General features: G+C 56.3%; 1 protein-coding gene across 2 annotated transcripts; it reads left to right on the top strand.

The window, feature by feature from the left end:
* Positions 1 to 568: 568 nt before the first annotated feature.
* UCK2 (uridine-cytidine kinase 2) lies at positions 569 to 20108 on the top strand. Of its 2 annotated transcripts, XM_032998635.2 has the most exons (8): positions 577 to 691; positions 2102 to 2173; positions 10995 to 11154; positions 12105 to 12201; positions 13063 to 13205; positions 16960 to 17057; positions 19129 to 19177; positions 19717 to 20108. In XM_032998635.2, the coding sequence occupies exons 2-8, from the start codon at positions 2141 to 2143 to the stop codon at positions 19854 to 19856; spliced, it is 720 nt and encodes a 239-aa protein (XP_032854526.1). In that variant the 5' UTR covers positions 577 to 691; positions 2102 to 2140; the 3' UTR covers positions 19857 to 20108. The 2 variants fall into 2 exon arrangements, with proteins under 2 accessions (XP_042663552.1, XP_032854526.1); XM_042807618.1 differs by lacking the exon at positions 2102 to 2173 and having other exon boundaries at positions 569 to 691.
* Positions 20109 to 21149: the final 1041 nt, after the last annotated feature.

The following is a 21149-nucleotide window of genomic DNA, read 5'->3' as shown; positions in this document are numbered from 1 at the left end:
TACATTTTGCCGCGCCTTTTTTCCATTTTGTCAAGAGCATTTTGACTTTGAATCCTGGCCTCCAGAGCGCTCGCGGCTCCTCCCAGACGGGTCCCATTTGCCAAAGACATAAGCATACTTTTTATTCCTGGTTTTGGATCGCCAATAAGCGTTCCTCAGTGCTCGCGGGCCCAGGGCCCGGCTGGGGTGGGAGAAGTCGAGGTGGGGGACGCACAATGGAGGTGGTGGTGGGGACGGCCCTTGGTTGCTGTGGGACGGGAGGGGACAATGCCAGGCGGCCGCATCGCCTTTGTCCCCGGGCGGGGGAGGGCGGTGGCGAGGTGCGGGCCCACGCGGCCGCCGTGTCGCGCCGTGTCGCGCCGTGTCGTGTCGTGTCGCGGCGTGCCGCCCCGCCGGCAGGCTGGGCCGGAGCATGTGCAGCTGCGGCAGGCACCTGGCAGGGAGCCGCAGCGCCGGGGATGTGAACCAGGCGGGGAGGAAGGCCCTTGACTCATCAGATAAATCCAGCCCCGCACGGAGAGGGAAGGCGGAGGAGGCGGCGTGGCTGCTAGCTAAGGGGGGGGGGAGGAGGAGGAGGAGGAGGAGGAGGAGGATGGCGGGGGACAGCGAGCAGAGGCTGGAGGAGCACGGGCAGCCCAGCGGCGGGGAGCCCTTCCTCATCGGGGTCAGCGGCGGCACGGCCAGCGGCAAGGTGCGGGGGGCTTCGCGGCGGGATCCGAGGGTGGGGAGGGGGGTGGTGGTCGTGGGGGGGGGGGGTAAGCCCCGGGGTGCAGCGTCTGTGTGTGTGTCTGTGTGTCCCCTCCCCGCTCCCTCCGGTCGCGGCGGCCACATGGCAGCGCGGCCGCCCCGCCACGTGCGCGGCCCCGCCGGGCCCGGTAACGGCCCGGCTCGGGCGGGAGCGCTGCCCCGGCGATCGGAAAAAAAACAAAAAAAAAAAAAACCAAAAAAACACAAAAAAACCCCAACAACAAAACAAAACGAACCGGCGGAGAGAACGGAGGCCTCTGCCCGGGCGGCGGCTGCGGGAGCTCGGCGGCCGGGATGGAGGCGGCACCGCCCCCCCCCCCCCCCCGGCAAAACCCGCGGCTTTCCCGAGCGCTTGCCCTCCGCCACCCATCCCCTTGCCGCGTCCCCAAAGGCTGCTCGCCCCGCGGCATGCGTTGGTCGCCGTGCATTTATTTATTTATTAATGGTGTCGGTCGTGCGAGAAGGCGGCGGCGGCGGGGGAGGGTGGGGGGGGTGGAGGTGGAGGGATGATGCCCTTTTCTGGCCAACTTTGGAGGGGGGGTAGCAGGAGTAGAAATTCTGCAATAAATGCTGACTCAGAGAGGCAGAACGACCTCCTCGGTTGTGCCCGGGAGGGGCTGGCCCCTGGCAGCGGGGGGCTGCGGGGCCGGGGGCTGCGGGGGGGCCGCGCCGCGCCGCGCCGGCCTTAATGCGGGTTTTTCTGGAGGGCTGCTACACCCAAACTGCAGCGCAGGGCAACTCCGGCAACGTTATGGCTTTTATTTCTAGTTATTTCTTCCGATGGGTTTTTCTTTATTTGTTTAACTCGAGGTAGGTTGCTTTCTATCCTAACATGAAAAGAAAATGACTTTTTTATTGTTATTTAGGAGCAGTAAAACCAGATCCACAGCTAATCAGCCCTTCTATGCACAGAAATTCTACCTGCGTTTTTAAGAGGTGTTTCAGAGAGCATGAATAGATTTGGAAGTAGAAATCGCTTTGAAATATTTCTTGCTAAGGAAACTGAATGTGGGCCATCACAGGAGGAGGACAGAGCCTTATACCTTGGGGTTGATTTGTGTTTGCAGGGGAGCCCCTTTTTCTCCTCCTGAAGGATGGCATAACCCAACTGCTGTACCTCAGCCCATAATAACACTGTTTTAAGAATGTGTCTCTAAGTTCCCTATTGATTCTTGGACTGCTGTTACTATTGCAAGGGGGAAAAATCCAGATATAACAGGGGAGGGATGGTGAGAAGAGGATGCAATCTCCTCCACTGGGAACCAAAGCTGGATTGTTCCTGCAGTACGGCTCCTGGTGACTGAAACGCGCTGGGTTTGTCTGCTCTCTGATGCGTGGGTCTGCCTCTCTCTAGCTGTCCCAATAACATCGTGTCTGGCGCTGCTGAACTGTTATGTCTCTGAACACTCTGTCTCTGGCCCACAAGGTAAGAGCAGTGATTACAGTACAATACGCCACAGTTGTTCTCATCTTCAAAGTGAAAAAGCTTAGTAGCAGCAGTCTGCCGTAGGAAAAAAAATAGGGAAATGGTTCTTTCTAGCAAGGGAGATGTACTAACTGGCTTTTCCTGTCTCTCAGCTTTGATTTCCGCCCCTCCAGTGATTGCTGGCTGCTAAAAACCTCTGTGCAGTGCTGCCCGTTGACGGGAATCCAGCAGATCGGTACCAAGTTTGTGGGGAAAAGACTGCGAGAAATATGCTGGCAAAAAAAAAAAGCTTGCTCGAGGAGAAGCAACAGAAAAAAAAGGACCTGGGGTTTGTGCACGCAGACCCTCAAATTCACACTTGATGCAGCTGCAAGGCGGGGGTGCCGTGGGGCGGTCCCCCATTTGACTAGTGGCAGTGCCCTGTGCCGGGCGATGCCGGGTGCCGTAGCACGCTCTGGGAAAGCAGTGGTGGGGCCGATGTGGTTTGCTCAGCTAAGGGCTTGCCTGCAGCTAAAATCCAGCCCAGGGGCTGCCGCGCCGGTGTGCTGGTTCTGGGTGAAAAGAAAATGATCCCAGAGGGAAAGCGAAGCGGACACCTTTTCCGCTGGGAAAGTGGCAAATCCAGCCGACTCCCCTTCACACCGACTGAGGGTTGTTGTCATAACACACCCCTTTGGCAGCACACCAGCCCAAAGATAACGAAGGACATTTGCCTTCTAAGGCCCTCCCCAGCTCCTTCCACCGCTGCTTTTGAGTCTAAGATGGGCAAAAAGGCTCTGTGGTCGTGTGTGTCCCCCCCACTTCCCCCATCCCTCTTGATGTACCAGCACAGTCAGGCTGTGGAAGGAAGGGATCCTCTCTGTAGCTTGCTGCAACTTGGGTCGCGTGGTGCCCTGGGGAAGCTGGCATCCGAAGTGGCCAGCCTTCCCCGAAGAGCTGGGGGGAGTGTGTGGCTGGTATTTCTTAAAGGCAGATTGGTGAGAACTCAAATCCAGGGGCTGACTGCTGTTCCCCAGTGAGCAAAAGAGGCCTGAGCAACTTTCGGTACTGAAATATGAGGTAGAAACCTGAACACTCTCCTGTTCTTGGCTCTTAAAAGAAATCTGGACTGTGTTGGAGCAAAAGTGAGGAGCCGCAGAGGTTCTGGGCAGGCTGTGATGCTGCTGTGAGGGCAGTGTCAGCTGCGTGGTGGCTGTTTTGTGTCAGCTCAGCTGGGACAGGCTCCACAAAATCTTGCTGGGAGGTGGCATTTCTCCCACTGTCCCCTGAAATCCAAGCACGGTGCTGCCCGGGTGAAGTTTGCTGCAGTCTCCTGATGTAGAGGAGATGACACGGCATTAAGACCCACTCCTGTGCCAAAACTGGAGAACACTGCAACTGCCTCATTTCCTCAGAAGGATTCCCAAGGCTGGTTGTAGCATTTTCTCTTTCACTCTATATGCTTTGAAGTGCTACGCTAAAGTTCTTGTGTTTCCTTCTAATGCCCATGGTCTTTGTGCTAACAGCTTCTTCCCTCCCTAACCTCAAGAGATTCCTGACTACCAAGGACTGCAGCATGCAAGGCAGGCAGCCAGGCTGCAGGCTGGAGGAAAGTTCAGCAAACTGACTACTGAGATGAGCTGGAAAGTGTTGGGATACCTCCATAAGCTCTTCACGTGTCCTCACTTCATCTTAGCTCTTGGGACCCTGCAGCTTTGCTGGCAGCGCTGGAGTGGGTTGATCCCAGCAGCACTGGAAGCATCTGGTGCTGGGGCAGTTGCAGGGGTGAGGAGAGCTCTCTGAACTCAGGCTAGGCTGAAGCATTAATTTCTTGTCCCCATGTGCTGCAAAGCGAGGTGCTGATTGCTACTTTCCAACAGGAGGTTGTAAGAAAGACAGATTTACCAAGGGCTGAACGCTTTCGTTGGCTGCATGTTCCTCAGACTAGTGAAGGCTGAATATGGGTGCCACCGTGACCCAGTGGCTGCATCATTTAGATCTTGAGTTAGCACACAGAGCTGGAAATGTCTGTTTGAACAGGCAGCCTGAGAGTTTCCAGACAGCAGAGCACCCAAATTGCAGCGTGTGTTCAGCCAGGTGTATTGTTTGCTGTTAATCCATTAGGCACTTTTGCTTTAAACACCAAAAATGCTGCCAGAGGCTGAGCTGGCTGCCTAGGGCAGAGAGAGCTAGCCAGGAGGCTGAAGAAGGCTAGTGTCGCCCAGCTGGGGTGGGACAGCCAGCGTGTTGGTCCCCAGGGAAGCAGTTGCCCCAGCTGCAGCACATCTCTGCATGAGGCAGTTCCCTCTCCACGTGGGGCTTGTTACGTGACAGAGCTTGGTCCCCTATGCTAGCAAGGGCTGAGGTCCCCCACAGCAGCCTGGAGGTCACTGCCACCATGTCACCACCTGGATGCCAGGCAAAGAAGCCCAGGGGAGACCCAGCAGTGACCTGGGGAGGGGGCGGGGGGGGAGCCACGGGAGTGGGGCTAGCAGGGATTGCAGCAGTCCCGTGTCGGTTCAGCACCATTTCCTGGTGATGCTTGTTCCGTGGCTGGCAGGAGCCCTGAATCACAAGGTCTGACTTGTCAAACGCTGGTGTCAATGTGTGCTAGAGACTCGTCAAAATTTCTAGTAGAACATTATTCCGTGCCAGCCCCTGATCAGACTGATACACAGGACGTTTTGATGGATCAGCCCTTTCCTGTTAGTGATTGAATATGTGCGAGTTCATTATGGAGCCTGCTTGCCGTAGTGCCGTGGGCTCAGACAGCTCCAGGCTATGGAGTTTGCAGCAGGCACTCGAGAAAAATATCCTGCGCCTAAAACCAGTGGATTGGGAGGGATTGTTTTCCTACCCGGGCGTAATCTGTGTTCGGATCCTCTGTGTTGGTATGTGCCTGTTTATGCTCCAGCCCAGGATTGCTGATCACATGCACAGCGTCCCAGGGTGGGTGAACAGAAACCTGGCTATCCCAGTCCCGGACTGGTTGGCCCGTGGCTCACAAAGGGAAAGGCAGGAGTAGTGAACCTGCCTGGGAAAGCTCTGGGTGGAGGCCCAGACTTTTGGTACAAGAATAGCAAGTTTCCAGTCCCAGTAGTGCCATACGGATGTGCTCTGTTAGGACTGGAAAGGGTTGCACGGGTCATGAACTAGCTCTCTGCAGTCGCAGGCAGACATTTTAATAGGTGCTCTGGGACCCTTCCCAGTTTCATATCTGTTCTGTGTGTCACCCCCGTCCACCAAGCACTTCCTAATACCTTATAATTAACATAACTTTACAAAAAGGGACCAAAATCTGTGACTAGTGTGCTGCAGGAAATAAGCTGAAGGAAAAGGCAGTGTTAGCTTGGCCCCTGGAGGATTTCAGTCCTCCGTGATGCCTGGAAGGGGAACCACACTACAGGGGACATCAGAAAAATGCAACAAGTAGTCCCAGTGGTCACTGATGTGATCTTAGGGGAAATCCTGCCATATCCCAAAACTGGAGATGCTTTTATCCATAAGCCTGTGATGAGGAACCACCCCAACTAGGCTCCTGCAGATGCAAAGCCATCGAAAGCCTCTGCCAAGCCTCCTCACATCCAGATCCTACAGGAAGGGGATTGTGGCAGTGGTGTGCTCTGGGCTTCTCTCCCTGGCAGGAGGTGGGACGTGAGTGCAGCAGTCTGTCCTTGCTCCTGGCTGTAGCATTTTTTGTGGGCCAAGGGCATTGCTCCCTCGGGGAGGACTGTCCTCGTGGTGAGCAGCATCCTGGATTAGGGTGGCCGGCCTGCAGCAGTGGCAGGAGTCTGTGCCTCTTCCTTCCACACCAGAGCCCAGCAAGTGCCTCCCCTGGTAGGTCTTGCTTCTGGCACAGCCCTTCCCCCTTTACCTGCTCCCAAGGGGACTGGCAGCTTCAGTATTTCTTTAGGGCTGGAATCACTTTATCTGGCGTAAGTCACTTTTGCTAGGTGTCTGGAGTCCTTGGCAGGATGGGAGGTCCTCCCTGCTGCTGCACTGGGAGCCTGGTGAGCAGCTTGGTGTGACCATCCCTCTGCAGTGCCAGGCTCCTTGGGGCTGGATGGATTGCTCTGAGTGAGTGGGTTTTAGCATATCCACATGCACAAGGCTTACGGAATCCTCCTAGCCCAGGACAGGCCTTAGCAGTCAGGAGCAGAAGTACCTTTACTGCCCCGCAGCAAACCCGGGGCTGAAAACCTCAGCTGTGTCCTGCCTGGTACCTTCACATGGTGGTTAACTGTAGCACTGTCCGTCAGCTTTCTCTCTCTAATACCCATCTGAAGGCTTAATTCACTGGCTGATCAGAGCTACCCAAGAGGGATTGTGGGATAATCTGCATAATAATATCGGGGAATTAGTCAACTCCTCAAGAATATCTGAGCAGCTGGCTATAGGCCATAAGTGGTTATGAATTAAATATGTAATGTAATTAATATCTTTCAAATAAATGTCAGGGGTAGGGCTCTGAACACCCGTCTGTTGAGTTTCTTCCCTTGTGCACCACCTCTCTCCTTTTGGGAAAATATGCTGGAGTTCTTCCTCAGGTGCCCTCAGCGTCTTCCCCTCCCAGCAGAATAAAGCTGTACTTTTTCCTTAAACACTGGTTATTTGTGCGCTTGGTTCAGAGGAGGAATCCTGCAAGGGGAGCTGCAGCTGCTTCTGTTCAGGAATAACAACTCTCAGCTCGCTTCTTGCTCTGTGATGTGCAGATACCTCCCTCTCAAACCATCTGTGTGGGGTGTGGGTTGGTTTGCACAGCTTTCCCAGGAAGCAGCTCAAGCGCAAAGTCTGGGGGAGTGCAGCTCAGTGGGTCGCAGCCAGTTTGCTCAAACCTGGATCTGAGTTCCTCTCGCTGCAGCATGTGGAAAGCCATGAATGATGGCAGAAGAGGCTGGGGCTCCCTGCCTGCGTGCTTGGAAAGCCCTGCATCAGTTTCGTGTGGCTAACTTGGGAGAGGTCCGCCTGGCAACCTTGGAGGCTCGGAGACTGTTGTGTCCTGTCTATATTTAGTTTTAAACGAGTTCTGGAGGAGGGGAAGGCTTTTGCTTGAGAAAGCATCCTGTTGCCGGGAGCATGCTGCAGCTGAATCACCAACAGTGTTCTCTTTGGGTCATGGTGAGGTGTGCACAGACGATGTAGATCTGGGGAAGGGGCAGAGTGGAGACAAGGACCCCTGTCATGCCTCTTGTCTTCCTGCAGATGAGCTGTGTCACGCAGGGCAGAGCTAGGGATGGGGCTCAAATCCCAGAGTTTCTGTGTTGGGATTCATCTATAGCAACATACCATCTTCCTCAAGTCATCCTCCGTTTGCCTCTACAGTCCTGGGCTTTTCAGAGGAGAAACAATTGTCGTCGTCTCCCCTGGGAGAAGCAGTTAGGAATTGGCAAAGGAAGGAATCTGAGCCCAGGTTATCCCTTCAAGTGGATGCTGAGTGCATGTCCCCTGGGTTACCGTGCGTCCAGGCTGGTTGCACCTTGGCACGCTGCTTAGCAGTCATGCTTTGGTCTTTGTCTTTCTGGGCATCTGCAGGCCTCCCCAGAGCCTAACTGCTGTAATTTCCAGTTATTGGTGGGTTTTTCAGACTGCTGATTAACATCAGTCACACATATGTATGCAGTGCTGGTTTGGGAGAAAGGGGTTTAAGCAGGGGACATGCGTCATTCATTTTGGAGGGGTGCTTCCTGAGGTTGAGAGTTTCTGTTCCCCCTGCGTAGGGGAATTTGTAACCTCTGTGTTTCTGGTTTTTCTTCCTCCCTAACATAGGGTGTTTATCAACCAAGGGGAAAAACTGCCTGTCCAGCTGTAGGAGGTATTCAGACTGGCATCAGGGAATGCCCCTTATGAACCATTCTTGTTTCCATCACAAATGCTCTTGAGGAAAGGAAAAGCCTTCTTCACTTAGACCTCGCTGAGATTTGCTGCCCCACTAAGGCAAGCTGAATGCAACCCTCGGGTTGGAGGAACATGCCGTTGTCCCCTGCTGTCCCCATGTCCTGCTGCACTTCTGCAGGTATGATATGTGAGCAGTGCCCTGGCCCACACCTTCTGCAGCACCAGGGTGACACGTGTGCCTCTTCCCGGAGCCTAGAGGTGACATCCCTGCCCACCCGGGCAATGCGGTACGCTGAACCTGAGCTCGGTCCTGAGCGCAGGATGTCCTTGTGATCATCTTTCTCCACCATTTCTGATAGCTCCCCAAAGCCTGCCACAGAAAAGGGAAGGGTCTGTAGCATCTGCCTGGATGCTTTTGCAAGAGGCACTTGCCACTCCGGAACATTGAGTGGTAAATGCAGCCAAGATACACTCCAATCCTTCTCCTGGGCCCTGGTGGGACGACGTGTTCCTGTCTCCAGCTGCCAAAGGCTACTTTCTCCTCGGGTTTTTCTCGCCATTGGGTGTCTCGAGTTGTAGGGTATGGAACAGGAGGGTGATTTTTTAGATCTGATGGGGACTCTTCTCCACTTTCCAGGATCAGTAGACAAGACATTAGTGTGCATAAGGCAGAAGAAAGACTGGCAGGAACTGTCTGATGCCCTCAAGTGGTTTTATTGTCCATCCGCATGCTGAGGTCCACGTGGACAGTGTGAGTGCAACCAGTGTGTTGCTTTCACTGATCCAAGGTAAAGCATCCCTGCTCCCTCCCCCGGGCTGGGGAGGGCAGTTTGTGGTGCAGATCCATATGGAGCCTGCTGACCTACAGGCCGGGGATCTGCCTGGGTGGCTGTGCTGGAAGGTGGTTCCTTCCTAATTGCAAAGGGCCTGGGAAGTTTGGTGTCCTCGGCAGCTGTGTCCAAGGTTGAACGCTGCTGCGCTGCATCTCCTCGCTGCACGGGCAGCACGGGAAGGCAGCAGTGTCCCGGGGAGAGAGCGGGGAGGAAAAGTGAAGGAGGGGCACTGTGCACCCCCTGTTTTTGCAAAACCTATGGGATGCAGCTGGATAAGCAATAGAGCTAACACAGGCTGGAGGGTATGTGGGGAGAGGGAAAACAGAGGAAATGGAGAACGGGCTCCGGCTTTGTGTCCGTGTGTGCTGAAGGGCAAGTGACTGGCACTGGCTTGCAGTGCTTTGTTCTGGGTGGTAGCAGCTTGCTGCAGGGCAGGGCTGCCAGCGTGGCTCGGGGAGCCCAACTTGCCAGCTGCGAGAGGCAGGAGAAGGAGGTGGGATGCTCGGGGAGACCCCATCCCTGACCCAAACCCCAGAGTTGTGCCCAGGGCCGCAAGGACTGCTGTCGGGCAGCCCGGGCCGGTTCGCTCTGCAGCACTGCTGTGTGCGGAGGCTCTCCAGCCGGGCTGGGGCTGACTCACAGCGCAGCCGTCGCAGCCAAGTCAGGTCAGCCTGGCCTGGAGGGGAAGAGACGGTCCCCGGGGACAGGAATGCCGTCAAATCTTCCAGCTTCTCAGGCAAACAGCCTTGCCCTCTGCCTGCTGGGGTGACCTCCTCTGCCAGGCATGCATTCCCCTCCCTGTTCCCTCTCCCCACCGCTGCCTTCAGCTCTGCGTCTGGACGTTGCCAGCCAGGTAGATGGTTGAGTCAGCAGGGAGGTGGGAGCATGGAAAGAGCCACGGGGCAGGCTGGGGGAGGCAGGCTGGGGCAAGCAAACCTCTTTTTGCAAAGCAGAGGGCTCCGCGGAGAGCCGTTTGTGGTAACCGAGGCCAGGAGCGGCTCAGCTGGGCATCTGCGGCAAGCGTGATTCGCAGGAGGTGAAGCAGCTCAGCCTGGCACCCGGAGCACCCGCTTCTCCCCGAGCACTGGACGCTGTGGGGCTGACACGCAGGGCTCCCACGGGCAGCAGAGCACTCCCCCGCCAGCCTGACCTTGGCCCTCGCTGGCCGGGGCCGGCGTGCCGGCTGCCAGTTAGTGATGCAGTCAACACCGCTGTGCTGCGCGGCGGCCAAGGACTCGTATGACTAAGGAGAAGGGACTGAAGCAGGCTCTGGGATTTTTTTCCCCCCAAGCTGTGCTCTGATTTAGTGTCGCGGTGGCGGGGTCCGGTGTGACCCTTGGCCAGCAGAGAATCTGCGCCGGCCACCGGGCACCCAGCCCGCTCCACGCTGTGCGCGAGGTGCCGGTCCCGGTGCCGGTCCCTGCGCCGGCAAGCGCTCGTGGGGATCTTGCACCAGCAGTCAGAGCCACGTGGCTCTTCAGCCGCTGGCTCCGCAGTGCCCTTAACCTCGCTGTGCCAAGAGGCACCAGGATATGCTCACAACTGCTCCTCCCAGCCCTGGCAGCTGTGACAAAGATCCCTGATAAAGCCCCAGGGCTCTCTTCCCCGTGTCTTTTCATCCCGGGGTTTGTTCAGGGTATGAAGAAAGCTGGCTCTGCCTCTCTGAGATCTCTCTCCCTCCCTGCTCAGGCTGTGGTGGGGTTTCTGGGCTGGACCAGGGTTGGGGGAGCCAAGGCACTGTGGCTGCCTCCCAGGGAGGAGGCTCAGCCCTGGTGCTACACGCAGCTCTGCTCCCTGGGGAGCTGCTGGGCAGGCTGGAGCTGGCCATGGGGGCCCTGGGGGTGCGGCTGAACTCAGGCAGCAGCCGAGTGGTTTCCTGCTGCCATTTGGTCCCAGAGTAAGAGTTGTGAGCAAGCCAGAGGGATGGAGGAGAGGCCGGCAGGGAGCAAGCTTGGTGCTGCTTTCACACTGAAAGGCCCCGCAGCGATGCCTCTGGAGCACTTTTCCCTCAGTGACTTTGATCTGTGCCTTTGAGGGGAACATGAACCCTCAGCTGGAGGTCCAGCAAGCAGTGCCCCATGCTGCCAGGAATGGCTGTTACCGGGGGACGTTGTCCCGGCACGACTCAGACACCACTTGCCGCTGACTTGCTTCCTTTGCTCTTCCTTTCCCAGTCCTCAGTGTGCTCCAAGATCGTCCAGCTGCTGGGCCAGAACGAGGTGGACTACCGCCAGAAGCAGGTGGTGATCGTGAGCCAAGACAGCTTCTACCGGGTCCTCACCTCAGAGCAGAAATCCAAAGCGCTCAAAGGCCAGTTCAATTTTGACCACCCAGGTGAATGGAGAACAGCACCGGGGCTCTGCCACGCAGTGAGGGGGGAAAGGAGCTGGAGCAGGACCCCTCTGCTCCACCAGCAAAGAGTCTTGCATGGACGCTGGGACTCTGTCTCTGCATGGGGCAGGAGTGGGTGGCTTAGTTAAGCTCTTGTGGAGCCCGGTGCATCCCTGGCAGGGAGGCTGGGGGCTGCCTGTGTCCCCTGCAGTACAACCTCTGTCTCTTTTGGGAAAGGAACTGCCTCTGGGATGGAGTGTTTGGGATGAGAAAGGGCAGGTTGTAAACCCTCAAACTCCTTAAGATGCTCCTCTTCTCCCTGCAAAAAACACCCCAAGTTTGAAAACCTTTCTGGTACAGCTGGGTCGGGACCAGGGAGATCTAGCGTGGCACAGCGCCCCGGAGCCAGCAGCTCCATGTCCCTCCTTCAAGGAGGGAACCGTCTTGGGCAGCTGCTCTGCAAACCCCTCCACCGAGGGGCCCGTGCCCTGTTGCTACAACAGGGTGTCTTTGAACCATCTCCAGGCTTGGAGGGGAAATTCCAGAGCCGCTGTCCCTTCGTCCCCATGAGGACAATGGCCGGAGGCAGTGAGCACCGAGCAAACAGAGCCCTGTCTGTCCGGCCACTCGAGGCTGAAACACTGTCCCAGTCTCTCCAAGGGCTGGAGCCCAGGAGGAGATGCCTTCCCGAGCCTGGGCTCTCAGTGCCACCGTACAAGGGGGGTATTGATCTCTGCGGGCCAGATCCCAGGCTGGTGCAAAGCAGCGAAGCCGCAGGGGCTCTGGGAGAGCTGGGCCTTGCTACGCCCATGGGGATGCGCAGGGCTTTCCTCTCTAGTCTGTGCGCCTGTCCCCAGTGCAGGGTGCCAGTGGCTCTGGCTAGGCTAAGCTCAGCATCTGGTGGGTGGGAGAGGTTGCAAAGCTGCCTCGGGTAATGTTTCCTCTCTCCTCAGATGCCTTTGACAACGAGCTGATCGTGAAAACGCTCAAAGAGATCACGGAAGGGAAGACGGTCCAGATTCCTGTCTATGACTTTGTCTCCCACTCCAGGTCTAACAGCCAGTCCTGCCTTGCTGTGCCCCCGCTAAAGCTCTGCGGCACAGCCCTGCCAGCCCAAACCCCTGCCCCTCCGCTTGTGGCCGCTTTTTAGGCACCTAACGCGGCAACTGAAAATTTCAATCCTAACTACTCCGGACCCCTTGGTTAGAGGATCCCGGGCAGACATAGGCACAGTCTGAGGGGCCAGAAAGCTGCACAGCCATGCAGTGGCATCCAGCAACGTACAGGCATCAGCGGAAGGGGGTTATAGCCCCCCTTTTCTTCCCTCATCCACACTTCCTCTCCCCATAAACTCTGTGTTTGCAGCTTTAACAAGTATTCCAGGCTGAAACAGCTCAGCACTGCTAGGAAAGGAGGAGGACGTCCAGTCTTGCTCCTGTAACTTTTCCCTCGCATGTGTTCAGCTTGTTTTTGCATGCCTGTGTTGGACGTGGATGGTGTGACCCTGCTCCATTTCCCACAAGAACACTGTGGTGTCAAGGGGGGGTGCTGCCTGGTTCCCAGGGGAGCAGAGCTGCTCCTTGCAGGTTCCCGTGGGTCAAGCCCCACGCACAGGCTTTCTGAGCTTTACGGCTTGGCACGTAACACTTGCAAGCAGCAGCTGGCTGAGGTTGGGGGGAAGGGCTCCTCTGCTTTCTGCTCTGCTGTTTGTCCTTCTAGGAAGCGTATGTATGCCTTGGATTCTCTTCACCTTGGTGGGATAGGTCTGCCTGCTCCTTGGTCACCCCACTGGTGCAGCAGCGATGTCCCAGGGTTGGAGCAGTGCCTAGCAGCACCGCTGTTTCACCCCTCCCACCTCTCTTGGCTTGTTTCCCCCCACCGGCATATTCTGACTCTCCTTCCCTCTGCTAGGAAAGAGGAGACGGTGACCGTCTACCCTGCCGACGTGGTGCTCTTCGAAGGCATCCTGGCCTTTTACAGCCAGGAGGTGCGGGATCTTTTCCGCATGAAGCTCTTTGTAGACACGGACGCAGACACCCGGCTGTCCCGCAGAGGTGAGGCCCGAACGTGCCTCGTGCAGCAGGGAGAGAAATGTCACTTAAATGCTCTGGGCAGCTGGTCGCAGAGGCCGGTGACAGTGACCAGAGCAGAACTGGAATTGGCACAAAGCGGTGCTGCTGTTAGCAAAGAGCCAGGGAGTTTTTCCTCCCTGGTGCAGAATGTCACACAGGGCAGCTTATGGCGGTAGAGAGCGCCTTGCTGCACGTCTCTTAGGATTCAGGTGGGGGTTTTGCTGCTTTGTCTGGGATTCTTCCTTTGATGCATGCCGCAGTGTGACTACTGAGCATGCTGTGTCCTCGCATGGCCCTGTGCCATCAGCTGAATGGCAGCTACTGCCAGTCAGCAGGTACCAGCGGGGAAGGGTGCAAGGGGCAAGGCAAAGCACCTCGACAGTTTGGTCAGAAAGCAGTGCCTGATAGATCTGCTCAGGACCTGGGGCATGGGATCACTGGGGATGGCGTTTGGGTGCGAGGCTGTCCATCATGGGTGATGCGGGCAGGGAGTCTGGTTGTACGTCTTGGTCTGTGCAAGCACAGCCAGTGCAGCGTGGAGCCTTTTTGTGGCACTGGGGGTGGTGGCTTTTGGGGGAGAAGAGCCCTACACAAACCAGAATATCCCTCTATAGGACTCCCCACGTCCAGCTGGCTCGGCTGTGGGTTGCCAGCTGGGATAGGAGGGACTCCAGCAGCCTTTAGGAGTGGGGCCACTGATGTAGCACCTGAGACTCCTGGATGACTAAGAAAGCATTTGGGGACTCTCGGGGCAGAATTCAGCTCTGTCTGAACTATCCCTACCCCTGCCTGGCTCCAACAGCCTTCACAGGGTGTCTGGGGATGCAGAAGATGACTTAGAGGAGAGGTCCTGTCCAGGCCTTCTGTGCTGTGACGAGAGGAGGATCTCAGTGCGTCAGCCTGGGACTGCTGGTGTGCATGGGACTGTTACATTCCGCAATGGAGCTGGTGTGGCCTGCCCTCCTGCTGTCAGACAGATACACAGCCTCCTCCGCTGTTGAGATGTCATCAGTGCTGACTAAAAGCTCCTTTTTATGCATCCTTCTTGACCCTGCCCACTGTTTTTGCATGACTCATCCAGGGAGGTGACAGCACAGTCATTGCAGGGAGATGTATTCGCAGGTCACAGATACGCATTTGCAAGATACTGCAATGTGAGCCTTATCCCTTAGGCAGACTGTGCTGTGCAGGAACTTGGGTTCACATCCAGCCAAGTTTTTGGCAGTGTCCTGTATCAGCTGTCTGAAGACAAGGCATTCCCTTGTGCATTTGCAGTGCCACATGACTGTGTGTGATCCCAGTGGTCCTCTGGAGTGTGTGGTTCAGTCACTTCGGACTTGGTACAAAACCGTGAGCTCAGGGCTTGAGAACTGGTTGAGATCCCATCGAGTAAAAACTGAAACCATCCATCTGCCCACACAATACAGAGCTAAACGCTACTGCGCTGCAGCTGTTAGACAGGGTCCTGAACACCATGGGCCTGGGCCATTCTTGGAGTATTTTTCCTACCCACCATCAATCACTAAAGCCTTGTGAAGGGGCAGCTAGGCTGGTTGAGGTACTGGTGTCTTCTAGTTAGGGCAACTCATCAGCCTCCTGATAGGGAGCTGACCATTTGACAGTCTTCTGGCTTGCCATCAGCAGTTGGTAGGACCACTGTAGCAGCAAATCTGTTTACTGTATGCCTCCTTGGCATTTCTAGGAAAGGAGAGCCTGTGTGTGAGGTGCTGAAGGTATAATCATGTCCCTGAAATGTAGCTGGAGGCAGCTTGTAGCAAAAGTCAGGATCTTGCATTGTGACATGGCCCTGAGTCATCTTGTTCTCCCAGAAGTCCTGAGGAGTTGCAGCAAGGGGCTTTCCAGCAGGGCAGCAGTGGGAGATGAGGCTCATGGAAATGTAGCTGACAGGTCAGTTAATAGTGCTGGGGTTCAGTACAGGCAACTCTCGCTGTCCCCATCTCGGCACCTCCTAAGAAAAACGCTGCTACCAGAGCTCAAGGGGCAAGGTCTGTCAGCTGTCTCAAACAGCCTGATCCGTGCAAAGCTGATCCTGGCTGAGGTCCCTCGCTGCCCTGTCCTTGGCCACCTTCTGTAAAACGAAGACCAAGTCAGGTCTCACGTGGGTGTTTCAGGGCTGTTTTGAGTCATGTCTGCCTGCTGGCTCTGGATGGGTGCCGATCTCTCCTTGGGACATCAGCCTGCACTGAAAATGGAGGGTGATACCTCCAGATAGGGTGCGTGGTCTTAGCCTGGGTTGCTGGGAGCCGTTTCTTTGGGGTTGGGTGCAAGGCAGCGGGTGCTTGGACTTGTGTTTGTTTGTGGAGCGATTGCCCTGCTGTGGTCTGCCCTGGGAGCAAGCAGGAGAGTTTTGCCATGCCAGGACCGGCCCCTGCAGCCTGGGTCCTCACCCTGTGCAGCTCACAGGCCTCTTGCACACCATCCCAGGCTGGGTGTTCTTTAAATACACCCTCGCTCCTGCCCTGCCCCAGAGTAACCAACAAACAGGGTGTGGAACCCGGGAAACAAAAGTCTCTGTTTTATTTTCCTTGCCTGTTTTTCTGTATTGTTTGAGCTGGGGCTTGCTCCCGCTCTCTGGAGAACACAAGGAGCTGGCTAGAGCAGCCTGGGCTGGGCTGAGCCATTCCCGGAGCAGGCAGGGAGCTGGCACACATCCTGCTGCCAGCCCTTTTTTCCCAACATCACCTCCCCTGTGCGGGGCTGCGGAAGGGCACACGGCAGAGCTACTGGCAGGGGGCAAACAGAGCCACGGGGACAGTGCCAAACCAGCACTGGGAGAACAGCACTGTCCTGGCCCTGCAAGCACGCGGGCAGCGGCAGTGCCGTGGCTCGGCTCTGCTCGGCACGTGGAGAAGGCTCACCGATCCCAGTGCCAGGCACTAGCGTGCTGGGGAGAAGCCAGCCAGCCCCTTGGAGAGAGCCAAGAGCCGTCTGCTTGGCCACCGGGCTGTTTTGGCTCTTACCCGTGAATTGAATTCCTGCTGAACTGGGGCACTTGTCCGTGCTGAAGTGGCTTCGGACCAGAGATGGCAATGGCCCAAATACCTCGTGCAAACAGGGAGTAAGGCCTGAATGGCAGAACAAGCAGGAGCCCAGCTTGCTCTCCTGGCTTCCTCCTGAGCTGATCTCCTCCAAGCACCCCCTCAGCCTCTGGCTGCGGGAGCCTGCTTCATCTTCCCATCCCACTCGGCTGGGAACAGCACAGGGAGCCTGGCAGAGCTGGGTAGGTGGGTGAGTTTTACCCTCCTCACCTCTGCAGACCTGACTTTTAAACTGTGCCATAACAAGTGGATGGGTGAACCCCACTGCTTTTCTATTCTTTGGGCACTCCTGCACTGGGACGACTGGGAGAATGCCCCATCCTTAGGCCAAGGGCAGGGCAGAGTGACAGGAGGGATGTAAGGGCTGAGGCTGCGAACAGTCAGGACCGGGGTGGTGCTGGTTACAGCTGGAATGTGCTTGCAGAGCTGACGAGGGACGGAGGCCAAGAAAAGCCTTTGGCCGGGTCATCCAGCCCTTGGCTCCCAGAAAAGCTTAGAAGCGGGTTAAAAGCATGTAGCTAGGCTGGGGGTTGTGCTCAGATGTGTGGGCAGCAGCTTCCAGGAACAGAGATCTCGAGCAAAGTACTGGGGTGGCTGGCCAAAGGCTGTACTGAAGGGAAGCGGGATGGAGCGATTCATGTCTCAGTTCCTGACTGTGCCTTGCATCTTCCCTGCAGTGCTACGAGACATCAGCGAGCGAGGCAGGGACCTCGAGCAGATCTTATCTCAGTACATCACCTTTGTCAAGCCTGCCTTCGAGGAGTTCTGTTTGCCAGTAAGTAAGGGGAGTGACACCCACGGGAGTCTGGCAAAAACGCCCCATACCCTGCCCAGCTCCTCGGACAGGAGCATTTTGTGCCCCAGAGCTCAGGTCAGCCTGCCTCACCTCGCTCCCTCCCTACAGGCACTGGTGAAAATGGGGGTGCCAGTGCTGGCCAGGGCAGGGTGAGATTGGAACTATTTATACAGTCACTGCCTTGCTGGTGAGATCACTCTCCCCTGTGGGAAGGCCAGCATGGCAAGAGAAGCCCCTCCCTGCACAGGGTCTGACAAACCAACACCAGGCAGCTCAGCAGATGCCATCCCAGCAGGGCAGATCCTTGGCTGCATCTAGCTGGGGAAGGGGAGATTCCTGCTCCCAGGCAGCGTCCGCTGTGTCTGCCTCCTGTTTGGGGCTGTCCTGCTTGCCCTTTTTAGTCTGGAGTGCTGCTGGCTTCTGGCTGGCTGGGTGCTCGGGAGAGCAGAGGGGCTTCTTCCTTTGCTCTGTGCTGCGGGACATGGCCTTGCAGGTTGCAGTGCCTCCCTGGTGAGAGGCTAAGGAGTAAAGCAGGCAGACCTTGCTTGGGGGGTCAGGGCTGCAAGGTCTGCCTGGAGAAAGGAAGCTGCTTTGAGAGCTGATAACCGAGGCAAGGCTCACCTAGCAGACAGAGACTGTGCATGTGGGAGACCACTGCAGTCCTGCAGAACTTGCAGGTGAAATTGTGCATTTGCAGGACTAGCCATTGCACACCTCTCCTGGCTCTTATGGAGAGGAGCCGGTGCCTTGGTTCCCAAGGCTTTTCAGGCAGATGTGGTAGTTATGTGAGGAATTTCTTCTTATTCTGGAACAACTGGGCCAGCAGAGTCCTGCAGTCTGGGAACTGCTGGCCAGCACCACAGGCAGGAATTGAACCTGTTCCTCCAGCCTCAGGAATGTCTCTGTGCCTGTCTATGTGGCCAGATCTGCCCTTTCCCACAAGAAGGGGTGACTGTTTCTGTGCTACGAGATCTTTTCCTGTCTCCTAGGCAGCACCCTTTTCTCTGTTTTGCACAGCTGTGGCTCTGGGAACCCAGGCTCAATTCCAGTGTAATCCCAGGAAAGATTTTCCTTGAGAGGCAGGTTCAGCTTGGTGGCTCTCCTCCTTGCTATTCCCCAGCAAGGTAAACCCGCAGCTTTGCAAAGTAGCGGATGCTGCATCAGCCTCTTCTGTTGAAGAGTCCGTAGGAGGACGAAATGTTAAATGAGGAGGTTACAAAACGACTGCTTGCTCCTTACCCACCAGCTTTGCAGTGGTCTGCTTCCACTTCCGACCTGGCGGTGGGCTCAGCTGCAGAGCAATTGCATGCGGATGTCGAGCAGGCTCAGCACCTGCTGTTGCTGTTACTCGACTCCTAAACCAGCTCTGCGCCAGGTGGTCCAGCCCTGAAAGGGTCCAGCATATCCTGGTGATTTTTGATACGGCTGTAAGCACCTGGAGGTGTCAGATGACACCCTTCGCCCAGCGTGCTGGCTTATTTACTGCCCGTAGAGTTTGGCTGTCAGGAAGCTGATCTGCTGTAAAAGCTGACACAAATAGGGGAGGAAACTGAGACTGGCACCTGCAGGTGAAAATAGGTCAGGACTGGTGTCGCGAATCAGACCTTTTTTGCAAGCGATGCTGGTAGAAAATTCTCCCCTCATCCCAGGCAGATCATATGGCTGTGCCCTGCATGTCCACACAGCCCAGGCATGCCAACCTTTGCTCTTGTACAAAGTCTGGCTGGATTCAGGGGGGAGGTTGTTCCCGAAAGCATCAGCTGCTGGAGTCTTGCGATCGTGAGGCTTTTTAATTTCAGGTTTTGTTAGGGTGCCTCTTACTGGAATCTGTAGGAACTCATAAAAATGAAGTCAAGGTGCAAAGCATGGCCCTCAAAACACAGAGCAGAAGACAAATAAGAGCATCCAAAATGTATTATTAATGACATACCTCTCAGCGGGTTTGGGTTTGACAAGGGGAGGGGAAAGACCTGTCCCAGGAAGCAGGGACAATGCCCCAGCTTGGTGGCTCTCCACTTTCTCCGTAACACGGTGCTCTCTCTCCTCCCAGACCAAGAAGTATGCTGACGTGATCATTCCCAGAGGAGCAGATAATGAAGGTGAGTGGGCCCAGGCCCTGCCATTATGTCCTGGCAGCTGGCTTTAGGCTGTTGCTGTTGCGGCAGGGTTAGGTAGGAGGTAGCAGGACCTGCCACGAAGGTGACTCAGGCTGCTGCCACCGGAGAGAGTGCTGTTACCACACACACGCTGGGATGAGCCTCTCCCCTTTGCTCCTGCCTGGAGCATTCGTGACTGGGAGTTTGTCCTCCTCTGATTAAGCCTGATAGCCCATCTGTGTGCAGTACCTCCAGGCAAACTCCTGGTTCATCCCACACAGAGGGAAATGTGCTTCTCCAAGGCCAGGCGTGCAGCTGGGACAGCCAGGTCTCCACCTGGCTGGAATCAGCCTGACCATCCTGGCTTGAGTGCCGGGCTCAGCTGGGACAGAGGGATGAAGTCCCAGGGGGGCAGCTCCCCGCCATGTGATGGGAGCAGGGCAGGCAGCAGGGTCATCAGCTCTTGGCTTGGCTCTGGTTTAATTGCACTGGTCCTAATGCAATCTCTCCCCTCGTTGTCTTTCCCTCCCTTTTGCTCACAGTGGCCATAAACCTGATAGTGCAGCACATCCAGGACATTCTTAACGGAGGACTCAGCAAACGCCAGAGCAACGGCTACCTGAACGGCTACACTCCTCCCCGCCAGCGGCAGCCCTCAGAGTCCAGCAGCCGGCCTCACTGACCCCCGGCGGCAGGCGTGAGGCTGGGGTCGGAGGGCGCTCGGGCGCTGCCACTGCCCCTCTGTACATACTGTCCGTTCAGTCCCCCCTTATCTATTTAAGAAACCAGACGGAGACGAATGCCTTTAATTTTGTATGTTGGAAATGCCGAATGAGAAGCAGCCGGCTGCTCGGGAGCCTGGACCGCCCACAGCTCCTGGCCTTGCTCAATAACTCCTCCAGCACGGAACCGGCTATAAATCTCTATAAATATAGAATTGCTCTATTTTTGTGTAAATGCAGAATAACGGAAAATTACTTGCCATAAGGTATTTGCCAGGCTCAGTGTTGCTGGGAGGAGGCTGGGTGGAGGGTCGTGGGAGAAGTCGGTGTCAGGGTCTTCACCTCAAAGGCAGTAAGGAAGGAAGAGCATTCAATAATTGCTTTAGTATTGCAGTGGACTCCACCCCAGGGAAGGGACAGGCTGTGGTAGAGGTGGCAGCTTGAGTGTGGCCTGGATTTGTGACTGGGCTGGGGTTGCCTCCTCCTGCCATTGCTGTTCAGGTGCGAGCAGCCTGGTTTTGCCTGGCAAGCACTGCCCGGTGCCACTGGGAGTTGGGAGAATGATGTGAAATACCTCCCCAGACTGTCACTGCACCTCCAGGTCTCAGTCCCTCAACAGCAACCTTTTCTGTGTCTGACATCCCTTCCCAGCACAGGTGCGGGTCTGCTGTCACACCCTCCAGCAAGGGCCTGGTGGATGATGTTGGGGTATGTGACCATATAAACATGGCAGCTTGTGTCTTCAGCAGTCTCACTGCCTGGCTTGGCTGGGGAAAGCACGTGGAGACGTTTATCCCCTCGGGAGCTCAGTGGCCATGTGTGTGGTGGGACTCCTTGCCAAGCCCCGAGCTCCACCCTAAGCCTGGAGGTGGCTTGCAGGAGGTCAGAGGTGTGTCTGTCGTTCTTCACTTGGAAGGGTTTTGCTGTTGGCTGGGGGGGATGTGGTTAAGGGAGAACCGGCCTCTTCAGAAAGAAAAGGGTAACAGATGATGAAAGGCGGCCCGTGTGAGCGGGGCGGCAGCAGTGCATAGCGGTTCCTGGGCTGCTTAGCATCCCCACGTGGGACAGGTCCCAGCTGGGTAGCGTGAAACTGGGTGCCCAGCAGTCCTCTGCTCCCCTTTTGCAGAGCATGCTCTTGCCTGGCCTGTGCCCCTTTGCATTGCTTCCTGGTGGAGGACACTGTGTCCTTTGCAGTATGTCGTCCCCAGGGCGTGCCCTCCCTTGGCCAGGGTAAGAATTCATCATCCCTAACC

This window comes from Tyto alba, unplaced genomic scaffold (genome assembly GCF_018691265.1).
Source record: "Tyto alba isolate M040663 unplaced genomic scaffold, T.alba_DEE_v4.0 Super-Scaffold_1000006, whole genome shotgun sequence".
NCBI lineage: Eukaryota > Metazoa > Chordata > Aves > Strigiformes > Tytonidae > Tyto > Tyto alba.
Note: the sequence above shows the minus strand (reverse complement) of the source record. Positions and strands in the feature narration are given on the sequence as shown.

Coding starts and splice junctions, on each gene's coding strand:
- UCK2 (XM_042807618.1), top strand. CDS start 593: ATGGCGGGGGACAGCGAGCAGAGGCTGGAGGAGCACGGGCAGCCCAGC. Junction 13,206..16,959: donor CACCCGGCTGTCCCGCAGAG/GTGAGGCCCGAA, acceptor TCTTCCCTGCAG/TGCTACGAGACATCAGCGAG. Junction 19,178..19,716: donor CAGAGGAGCAGATAATGAAG/GTGAGTGGGCCC, acceptor TTTTGCTCACAG/TGGCCATAAACCTGATAGTG.